A 10,841-nucleotide genomic window follows, 5' to 3' on the forward strand; every position below is an offset into this window, starting at 1 on the left:
CAAATTTCAGACCATTTTACCGCTAAATTGTCGGTGAGAATGACGTCGGGGCCGGATTTCGTCGCGACAAATTTTACCTTCTTCGACTGCAACACGTACAGCTCTTGTACGCAATGCGTTTCGTCTTCGTTTCCGTGCGATTGGTGCGTAGATGGCCACAGATGCACTCACGATACGGCGGAGAATTGTCGAAACGACATTCTGGTAACCGGTGTTAGCGTAAGTAGTTAAACGAACGGTCGCAATTTGTTTTTACTTTGTTGTTCTATTATCAGAGGGCGGGTCCGAGCTACCGGTCAGGTCCGGCATTTTGTCCAACCATCAACGCAACCGTGGGGAATTCCCCGGAAATATTGGTGGCATCCGGCATTAAAAAGGCTATCAAAGTGAAGGTGCACATTATTGGACAATTTATAGTCCAGACGCGATTTGTTTGCCAGTTTAATATCGAAGGAAGAGTCACCAGTGTCAACGCCCAGCTGCTGGGCGACACCATCTACTGCGACCCGATGGAGTTCTCGTACACATCCAGGGCGCCGAATATTACAGCGACGTTCGCGGTCATCTGGGGCGGGTCCAAACCCCTGGACAACCCGGACAACATTCACAGTAAGTATTTGGGTGTATTTCGGCGACCCGAGTTATTTTTTGTGCGTTTCAGTTGTGATATATCGGTGCCGCGATATGGCCGACAATTGCGGAATGTGTCTTGCGCTGGCTAAAAAGTACGATTGTGGTTGGTGTCAGAGCTCGGATCGTTGCGAAGTGAAGGATCAATGCGAGAGAGGTTCCGCCATTTGGCTCAACAGGAGCCAAACTTGTCCAAATCCCGAAGTTACGTCTTTTAGCCCGGCACTGGGGCCGTGGGAAGGGGGCACCAACATCACGATCCAGGGGATCAATCTGGGGAAGACTTTTCAAGACATCTACACCGGTGTCATGATCGCGGGAATCAACTGCCAACCCTACGAGCACCTCTACATCAAGACCAAACAGATCGTTTGCAAGGTGAGTGTGGTGGGGTAGCGTGCGCGAACGGGGGTCACAGTGGAGTGTCTTCAGGTGGACGGACCGGGGACCAACGAAGACCGCCACGGGCCGGTCCTGGTGCGGGTGGAAAATTACAGAGGAGAATCGAAAACTCATTTCAACTTTGTTGACCCGGTAATTACCGGAATATCCCCGAAATATGGCCCAAAATCCGGAGGCACAATGTTACAAATCACTGGGAAGTATATGAATGCCGGAAGTAATATACAAGCTTTTATCGGTGATCTGCCCTGCAGAATACTCTCGTAAGTGTTGCGCATTTGGTGGTGTACAAATTGTCGACGATTGTCCTTTCAGAACCGATCAAAATCAAGCTTTATGTATCACGAGCGCCTCAGACAAAACTGAAGCGAAGAAGTTGAAAATGAAGTTCGACAAAGGCGATAGATACTTCGAAAAAGAGTTGTTCGAATATGTCGATGATCCCATAATTGAATCCGCCGAATCCGGAGTGGCGAGTCAGATCAAAGTACCTAAAGGGATACCAGCCGGGGGCATTCGCATATCCGTGACCGGGAAAAATCTGGCGTACATACAAAAGCCCCAGATGTACGTCTATTACGAGAAAAAGATGTTTATAAGCGTAAGTGGACGAGGCGACGGCCTTGTCTTGTCTCTTCACATAAAATTCATTACAGGAGTGCACCGTACAAAGCAACACCAGCATGATGTGCAGCAGTCCAGTTATCGAAGCGGACGAGACAAAATTAGACGCCGATAATCCCCTCAAGTTGGAATACGGCTTTAGAATGGACAACGTCTCCGGCGTGCAGAATCTCACTCTGAATAAAGACTTTTCGCCGTTTTTACTCTTCCCGAATCCGGTTTTCGTCCCGTTCGACAAAGAAGTCAAATACTACAAGTCAGAATACCTCAACATCAACGTAAGACTCGTGGGATGTCAAAAATCGTGAGTCATTTTTTTTTTAATTTTGTTTAGGGCCAAAACATAGACAGAGCTTGTCAAGAATCTGACGTGGAAGTGAGAATAGGAAATAGTTTTTGCAACGTTACTTCGTTGTCAAGGCAACAGTTGACGTGTCGCCCCCCGGAAACGCAACCCCCAGCTTTGGACCGAGAGGGACAGCTGAATGGAGAGGCTCTCCCCGAGGTGATGGTCATCGTTGGAGGGTCTTTGCGTTTTAACATCGGCCACCTGTCGTACTCTCCCGCTCAAGGCCTAAACGGTCCTATTTCCAAACCCACGATGATCGCAGCGATTGGAATCGTAGTCGTCATTCTCTTGATCTTCGGCGGATTTTTAATAGCTTACAGGAGGAAATCGACCGAGAGCAATCGCGTTTTGAAGAACATGCAAGAACAGATGGACATACTGGAGCTGAGAGTAGCTGCGGAGTGCAAGGAGGCGTTTGCGGAACTCCAGACAGAAATGACAGATTTGACGGGAGATTTGACATCCGGTGGAATCCCGTTCTTGGATTACAGGACTTACGCCATGAAGATTTTGTTCCCGAATGTTGACGATCACGCTGTCCTGCAGTGGGAGCGTCCGGAACTCATCAGAAAGGAGAAAGGGTTGAGATGTTTCGGACAGTTGATCATGAACAAGACGTTCTTGTTGCTGTTCATCAGGACTCTCGAGAGCAACAGATATTTCTCGATGCGAGACAAGGTCAACGTTGCGTCACTGATTATGGTCACTCTTCAGAGCAAAATGGAGTATTGCACCGATATTTTGAAGACGCTGTTGGCCGAACTCATCGAGAAATGTATGGAAGGCAAGAGTCATCCCAAGTTGCTCCTGAGACGGACGGAAAGCGTTGCAGAGAAGATGCTCAGTGCGTGGTTTACATTCCTTTTGTACAAGTTTCTGCGAGAGTGTGCCGGTGAGCCACTCTTCATGCTGTTCAGAGCTGTTAAGCAGCAAGTTGATAAAGGACCCGTAGATGCTATCACATCCGAAGCTAGGTATTCACTCAGCGAAGAAAAACTCATTAGACAATCAATAGATTTTAAGCCGATGGTAGGTCAAAGTCTGGACAATGTAATGTCGCTAATTGAATTTTTTTCAGACTGTGTATGTTTCAATTTCACAACAAACGGTGTTTGTTGGTGGACTAGACCACAATACAGATAACGTCCCTGTGAAGGTTCTGGACTGTGATACAATAAGTCAAGTTAAAGAAAAGTCTCTGGATACAATTTACAGAGCAACGCCGTACTCGCAGAGACCTAGAAAAGATGATTTAGATTTAGGTTTGTTGTGAATTTTTGTCGGTGTTGCTGGAGGGGTTGTGATCGGTTGTTTTCAGAATGGCGCACTGGCACGTCTGGTCGTTTGATTTTGTACGACGAAGATAGCACGAATAAGATTGAAGGAGACTGGAAGAGGAGGAACACCCTTAATCATTACAGAGTACCGGACGGTGGATGTCTGAATTTAGTGTCAAAGCAAAGTTCTATTTATAATTTAAGCATCTTCTCCGAGAAGAACGAGAAGTCTCACAAGTACGAGACGTTGAACTTGAGCAAGTTTAGTTCGGCAAGTCCGCCGCTTAGCCGCGCCACCAGCCCATTAAACCACGATCAAGATCAAGGTTTGAAAGTTTGGCATCTAGTCAAACATCACGACAACGACAACCAGAAAGAAGGGGAGAGAGGCAACAAGATGGTGTCGGAGATTTACCTGACGAGACTTCTGGCCACCAAGGGAACCCTGCAGAAGTTCGTAGATGATCTGTTCGAAACAATATTCAGCACTGCTCATCGAGGATCCGCGTTACCTCTTGCCATAAAGTACATGTTCGATTTTCTCGACGATCAGGCGTTGCAGCACGGCATTTCCGATCCGGAAGTGGTGCACACCTGGAAGAGCAATTCCTTGCCGCTCAGGTTTTGGGTCAATATTATTAAAAATCCTAATTTCGTGTTCGACATACACAAGTCAAATATAGTGGATTCGTGTTTATCTGTCGTTGCTCAAACATTCATGGATTCCTGTTCCACATCGGACCATAGGTTAGGTAAGTTGGAGGACCGGCTCGAATCCGATCAGGTTGATCTCACTCGTTTTGTATTTCACAGGTAAAGATTCTCCAAGTTCCAAATTACTCTATGCCAAGGACATTCCATGTTACAAAGAGTGGGTGGAGAGGTACTACTCGGATATTAAAATGATGTCTGCAATTTCTGATCAAGACATGAACGCGATGCTGGCGGAGGAGTCAAGGGTAAGTGAGGCGAGTTTGATAGATGTGAAAAACAGAAGTTTATCCACCGCAAGTTTTGCCGCCAAATTCAACCCACAATAAATTTCGTAAACGATCAAAAAATTCCAGGGATATGTAAAATAAAATGACTTTTTGTTCATTTGTTATGAGCGCTACTCTCAAAACTGGTGACTTGTTTCAAAGTACATGAGATAAGCCTATGACAAATACATAATAAAAGAGCACGAATTTAGTAGGTTTTATCCTTAATTAATTCTTTTATACAAATGGTTCACATTGACATTAAATTAGTACCTTATTAATTTCCAAACATTTCTATAGATTTGAATATTCCTTGAGATGACTACCTCAGGGAGCTGGTTTATAACGGATATAAGCTTATGCAGTAACATCTAAGATGATGTAATTGCTCAGGTTTACACTAGTTTTTAAACAACTGTCACTTCACATTAGTTTTTGGTGTGTTCATCAATGTTATATAACTATGGCTTAAAATGGGCATAGAAATTGAAGAAGTATTTGTTTCTGAATTATTTTTAATAATTACTGATACAGCTGCTATAGCACAAAACAGTAAAACAATAATAACAATAGCACAGTAAAAATGTTTTCTATTGCCAACTTAGCTTTTTAGTTGGGGACTTTTTTTACCACCAACTTTCCATTTAAAATAACATTCGTTATCTCGGATCCACGGCCTGCTGTATTATAACCAAGGAAGTTAAATTGACTTCCTTGATTATAGCCGGCCTGTTCAAAAATGTAGTGTGATCCCCGCAGAGCGCTAGTAGACGGCTGCTTTTTGGGGATATTATTCATCTTAAGTTTTTGTTACCGAGAATTTTTCTTATTCAAATGACATTTTGAATTTGAAGTCAAAAAAAAACTCCGCGTTTTTTGCTGCTTTGAAATTAAATTCGTGAGTTTTTTCCCTTATTGTTAGTTGTTTTTGTGTTTAGTGCTGTTATTGTTCTTTGTTATATTGCCTCTTGATTAATATTTTTAGTGAAGCGCCCGTTTTGTGGCGCCGTTATCAGCGGAAATTGGCCCTTTCTCGAAAACATTTTCATAATGCATTATAATTTATAATACAGCAGGTCGTGCTCAGACCATTTACACGTTTCTGTTTGTGACAAATTTTCCGTGAAAAATGAGAATTTCTAACAACATCGACATGGTCTGTATGTTGCTGCCAACCGTATTTATAAAAAAAGATGTGTAGATTTGTTAGATAGCTTTTGATCATGTTTTTTGAAACGACAGTATCGAATAGATCTGGATTTTTATCGTGGGTAAATTACTGGCGGGGAAAGTTCCGGTGGGTGGCAGTGGGCCATTTTGTAAGCGAGTTTGATTTTAGCTTCACACCACCGAATTCAACACGAATTGTGCGTTGCACGAGCTTTATACATACGCGATGAAATACAACGAGCAGCTGACTGTGACTCTGGAAGAAGACGAGTTTTCCCAGAAACAGCGGCTACATTACAAATTAGAACAAGTCCACAACATAATGTCAGAGCAGGGGCAACCGTGATACTGGCCTGACCTGATGCGTCCTTCGGCGCCTCCCATCTCTCCTGTGGTCCCCCTGCAGCCATCAGCACCTCAGGAATTGGCCTGCTGATAGAGCAATGCACGCCGTTTATACATATCCATCAAACTTTCTCTGTGTGTTGTTGGATTGCTGTCATGCAGTATAGTCGTTCAGTGTCGGGGTCGGTGCGCACTCAGTGACTTTAAGTGCCTCTGGTAGGATTGAGTGGTGTACTGTCTCCATAAATAAGTGTATATTTTTATGATAACGTTATTCTGTTTATGCTTTGCTGTGCTGAAACTCAGCCGTAGTCCATATATCGATATTTGCGTGAATATCAAGTCTAATGCTTTTTTGATAATTGTATGATGAATGTACCTTATTATCTCTGTACAGTTTAATATTTTTATATTTAGTTGAATGCAATCAAGACAATTGTCTTCCGCATTGGAGGAAGCAGCAGGGTGTAGTGTTTATTTGCGACTTTTCAATCATCGATGTCTCAACCTATACATACTGTGCACGGGTTGTGTCAGTGTGATTTGTGTACGTGTAATAAGGCTGTGTACGTTTTCGTTAAAGCAGACAGCAGTACTAAGACGCTGCGCCCACTAGCCCATGGGACAGTGACAGTGTTGCTGTGACAATTCGTTCACCTTCGTTCCTTCGTTCTCACATGATTTTTATTGTAAAGTACATTCAAATGGAAATGTTTCAGGCTGTAAAACTAATATTTAGATCGTCTGTAAAGAAGTCCGGGGATCCAAATCAGATATATTGATCGTTTTCTTTCGAATCTCATTTTATTCATTCTCTCATACGAATGGTAACCGTCCTTTGCATATTTTCGAAGAAAAGAAACTATCCTCGACTCGCTTTACGGACAACTGCGCATATCACGTCCAGTGGAGCAGTGCGACTTTTTATTATTTACCTGTTTTATATTCTTTTTACTTTTTTAAATTATAACATAAGTTTTATAATTGCATTTTTACCAAAACTATGCTTCTGGACAATTGCGTAGAAAAATTTGTATATACTAAGTGTGTGTGCACGATGTATTCATAGTACTGTGTGTATACTCGATTGCATTTGCAATAATATGAATGGTTATGTAATACTATATGTCATTATAAAAGACTGAATGGAGTTATTTCAAATACTTAAATAGTAAAACATCTCTAAATGTTTCTTCTTTATTACCTCCCCTCGACAATACATTATGTATTTCATTTATCGCTATGTTATTTCTATATCACCTTGCTGTACTACATTTCCTACGTTGTACGGTCGGGGACCCACCCAACTCAAAATCACGGGAAGCAGTACCACACCGTGGAATAAACCAAAAGTTATCACCAAAAAAAATATCTGAAAATGAGCTACTGAAAAACAAACACAAAAAGATATTGCAAAAGTACCCTAAAAAATGATTGAAAAATGTAAGCTTCGGACTGGCTGAGCATAAAAACTCCAATGAGCGTAGACAGACCACCGTATACTACGGCAGAGCCGATACTGGTCACAGTTTTCAGCGACCTGTCCATCCTAGTTCCCTCTTCCACGGTTAGGAAAGTGTGACCAATGTGAGTGGCGTAATCAACACACAAACCGATCGCCAGTTCCAGACCGATGCACGACACCAAATCAATTGTCAGCCCCCAGCGTTGCATAAAACCGCAAACATTTACCATAGTCAGCAGGACGCAAATAAATATCCAAAAACAAATTTGAATGTCGGCTATCAGCAACGCTGTGCACGCCATCACGCACAGCAATGCTAACTGAAGATTTCTCATAACTTCGGTATCGATCAGCTAAAATATTTCAGTAGTTTTAGGAGTTGCGAGAGTAAACAGTACCTCGTCGGTGATCCACGACGCAAAAACTTTCGACCAAGCAGTACTAAACTTATCTCCTGTGGTGAAGTTGCAACTTTCTGCGATTTGCTGCACTTTATGCATCGCTGGGAGATACTCTTCAGGGCCTTTGAATTGGTTAAAATGGAAATCTACCGTTGACATCTGAAACAAGCGATTTAGACAGTCGAATATCGAAGTGAGTCCACACACGATTATTTTTGGTGCTGGTACTCCACATTCAAGCGGTTTATCGAACCGAAAATTTGCTTGATACACTGCGTTCCTGGCACTGAACAGAAACATCGACAGATACAAATTAAAATATTCTTCGCTTAATGTTTCGTTGTAGACGTCTAAAATTTGAAAGACGTATTGTGAAGATTTTAGGGTGTTGCACCCACCTGTTTGGAAATTAATTTTGACAAAATTTCTGAACGGGTCCACCCATGAAATGACCCCTAATGCGATATCATGTTGATCTGATAAATCATCCACCATATTTTTAATATTGATTAATTCATGACTGTAATTCACCGAACCCGTATAAATACCAGCTTCAAAACCGTTAGTAGGAAAGTACGACTTGCGTACGGCTAAGTAGTCTGCGAAGTACGAATCCTTCGGTATAAACCACGTGGGATCAAATCTTTGTTCCAACCTTCTAATACTGTCAAGACTAAACCCTAGACATATCACAGTTATTACTATCACTGAGATCTGAAAACAATGATTAGGCGATCGTTTACAAAGAGTAAAACAATTACTTTTCCTATTTTCGTGAGAATCACTTTACTGTAAATATATTCAAACACTTTGTTAGAAATTTGGAGTTGACTACAAGCGTTGGGTTCATAATTTTCGTGCTGATAACAAACTATGATTCCGTTTCTCTTTTTTTCCACTCGTTCTTGATCGAGTACAAAACACGCGGTAAAAAATGTCACGGCGAAGAGAAACGTCATGAGAACAGCACAAGCCGCATAAATGCAGTAAGATTCGAGGCTTGGCAGGATCTTGAATGGTTGTCCTAAGTTATTGTGTTACTTCGCGAGAATAACTTACAGTTGATGAGCCCACAATGAAGGCCAAGATGTCCGTAACAGATGTTACTGTTATGGACACCCCTCCGTGTTTTAGCATCAAACCTATTCTTTCCGGTACAGGAAGTTTCTTTTGTTCTTTGGATAAGTCGTCCCAACATGCCATAATCACAAACATATCATCGATACCTGCACAATGTTCGATAAATGGAAGTATTAAACGTACCGAATGTTACCTAAGCCCATTAAAAGAAAAGGTAATGAAGTGTGAATGGGTCCGTAAGAGACGCCAAACAGGGAACATAATCCGCATCCAACTATGAAGGCCATTCCCACAGTTAACAGTCCGATACAGCCCAAAGTCACCTACGAAATGGTAATTTATGAAAAAATAAGTGAAAGCTGGGTTTGGTACTCTTGCTTCCACACAATTAAATTTAGAGATCACGAACTGTACATATATCACCATTATGAAGATGCCGATACAGAGAATGCCAATGTCTTGGAACATAGTTGCGTTGCTTATGTCCCCAAAACTGCAGCAACACAAAAGGAAAATACTTTCGTTGGTAAAAACAAATCAATTTACCTTCTGGAAGCTGTATAGTAGACCGTCATATTATTATCACTCTTGTAGTTTTGGAGTAAGTACAGAAAGCGTGTTTCCCATTCCAGAGCTTCTTCAGACGCCTACGCAAGTACAAATAAATACATGTTAGAGTTTTTTTCTGTTGTGACGGTCCCAAATAGACTGACCCAATCTGCAGTTCCTGCGTTATTTCCAGTTTTGTCCATGTCCACAGTTGTGAAATTCACCATAACCATCCAAAAGTTTTGCACGGACTTTGCACCTGTTATGTGTCCCGATCCGTTACGTTTAATACCGCCTAGTAGGTCTTCGTAGTTTTTGAATCGTCCCAAAATAGCGCTAAAAGTGTATCAAAAAATTAACATTTTGATTATTCAGAGGTAAAGTGACCTCTAAATGACAAGCGATTTGTGGCTGCTTCTAAACTATGCGAGTTGAAATTAGATGAGATGCTGCAGTGTTAAGAACTATCACAAGACTGTATACATAAATATTTTACTTTTTGTCATATGTATTTATAGTATTAATGATGTTCTCTTTGGTAAGTTGATTTATTACGGCGGAGTCAAAATCCCATAGTTCTAAAATGCTCTTTTCAAAACATTCGTGGCTCATCGCGTCCACAAAACTGCAATAAAGAGCTGCGTTCATTGTTGCACTCGGGTCTTTCTCGATTACGTTTTGCGATTTCTTGCTTCCCTCCATCAGTTTTATCAAGCCCTTGTCAACTTTTGGAATCCTGTAAACAAATTTGTTACTGCAGACTTACAATTTCCAAGTCATATTACTTGAAGCAAACGTCGCTCCAGCTGACATTATGTGCCGTTTTGGCATTTTCCACGATCAGATGAAGTTCTAAAAGCTAACGTCCTTGTAATGCGCGAAATTAAGTTTAGTACTGTATCTTACATTTTGTAATACTTCCGGAGTCAACACATCTTCCGCAACGATTTGCACAACTTGAGGGCGATATCCCACTTGAAATTTCTCCATTAGCCATTGAGTATCTGTGGTAAACTTTGAATTCGGGGGTACCCATAATTTTATAGGGTTTTTTTCTTGGTGAAAACGCAAAAAACCCAAAGAACTTAAAAACACAAAAATCCAACAGAACAGAATTGTTTTTTTGGGATTGCGGCCAACTTTAAATCCCAAACTGAAAGTGAAACACATCATTCACAGCAATTCAATTTAGGGCATACTTACTTGTAAAATACGTATTCGGTAAAATGAACAATGGCATACGTAAATCGTTGGTACCAACTTAAATTTGCCGCATTTTTAGTTGACATTGCAATCTAGATTGTTACAAGTTTTTCATCGCTCTGTGATAACGATTACGACGAGGTTGCCTGGGTGATTACACAACTAATACTTAATTAATGGGGCATAAATACCTAATGGATGAATTAATTAATATCTTTGAGCAGGTCCCGCTTTCGATTTAATAAACCAACAATTAACGTCGAACATGACGTGAATCATCACGATAGATTGATGTCACTAATAAGTACAAAGCAAGGATAACAACTGTGTTATCTGAAACGAACATTCATGTTCATGATTGTATTC

At 41.4% G+C, this 10,841-nt stretch overlaps 2 protein-coding genes across 7 annotated transcripts in view; one reads left to right on the forward strand and one right to left on the reverse strand.

The window, feature by feature from the left end:
* The window catches only part of PlexA (plexin A), a 62,415-nt gene extending 55,457 nt beyond the window's left edge, over positions 1-6,958 (forward strand). For 2 of the 3 annotated variants that reach the window (XM_069060773.1, XM_069060772.1), the window contains 11 exons: positions 11-219; positions 276-609; positions 662-1,008; positions 1,063-1,295; positions 1,348-1,633; positions 1,689-1,934; positions 1,991-3,034; positions 3,084-3,267; positions 3,324-4,034; positions 4,096-4,250; positions 5,602-6,958. In XM_069060773.1, coding sequence (XP_068916874.1) covers positions 11-219; positions 276-609; positions 662-1,008; positions 1,063-1,295; positions 1,348-1,633; positions 1,689-1,934; positions 1,991-3,034; positions 3,084-3,267; positions 3,324-4,034; positions 4,096-4,250; positions 5,602-5,778 — 3,926 coding nt within the window. In that variant the 3' untranslated portion in view covers positions 5,779-6,958. The remainder of the gene's footprint in view (positions 1-10; positions 220-275; positions 610-661; positions 1,009-1,062; positions 1,296-1,347; positions 1,634-1,688; positions 1,935-1,990; positions 3,035-3,083; positions 3,268-3,323; positions 4,035-4,095; positions 4,251-5,601) is intronic. The other variant, XM_069060774.1, reaches the window with a different exon arrangement.
* Positions 6,959-6,960: 2 nt separating this feature from the next.
* On the reverse strand, positions 6,961-10,808 carry LOC138140072 (patched domain-containing protein 3-like). 4 transcript variants are annotated; one of them, XM_069060776.1, is made up of 16 exons: positions 10,667-10,808; positions 10,476-10,594; positions 10,179-10,425; positions 10,058-10,131; positions 9,769-10,008; positions 9,437-9,608; positions 9,270-9,370; positions 9,096-9,216; positions 8,917-9,046; positions 8,703-8,869; positions 8,405-8,653; positions 8,042-8,357; positions 7,851-7,993; positions 7,641-7,802; positions 7,200-7,595; positions 6,961-7,149 (listed from the first exon to the last, which is right to left on the reverse strand). In XM_069060776.1, the coding sequence occupies exons 2-16, from the start codon at positions 10,559-10,561 to the stop codon at positions 7,018-7,020; spliced, it is 2,736 nt and encodes a 911-aa protein (XP_068916877.1). In that variant the 5' UTR covers positions 10,562-10,594; positions 10,667-10,808; the 3' UTR covers positions 6,961-7,017. The 4 variants fall into 4 exon arrangements, with proteins under 4 accessions (XP_068916877.1, XP_068916878.1, XP_068916876.1 ...); XM_069060777.1 differs by lacking the exon at positions 10,667-10,808 and having other exon boundaries at positions 9,102-9,216; positions 10,476-10,617; XM_069060775.1 differs by lacking the exon at positions 10,667-10,808 and having other exon boundaries at positions 10,476-10,617.
* Positions 10,809-10,841: the final 33 nt, after the last annotated feature.

Source organism: Tenebrio molitor, chromosome X (genome assembly GCF_963966145.1).
Source record: "Tenebrio molitor chromosome X, icTenMoli1.1, whole genome shotgun sequence".
NCBI lineage: Eukaryota > Metazoa > Arthropoda > Insecta > Coleoptera > Tenebrionidae > Tenebrio > Tenebrio molitor.

What these genes read in the sequence shown, in the direction of transcription:
- LOC138140072 (XM_069060776.1), bottom strand. Translation starts at nt 10,561, where the DNA reads ATGTCAACTAAAAATGCGGCAAATTTAAGTTGGTACCAACGATTTACG. An exon ending in TTTTCTTTTAATGGGCTTAG is followed by an intron (nt 8,870 to 8,916) that starts GTAACATTCGGT and finishes AACATTGTGCAG; the next exon opens with GTATCGATGATATGTTTGTG. An exon ending in TACCAGCACCAAAAATAATC is followed by an intron (nt 7,803 to 7,850) that starts GTGTGTGGACTC and finishes CGCTTGTTTCAG; the next exon opens with ATGTCAACGGTAGATTTCCA.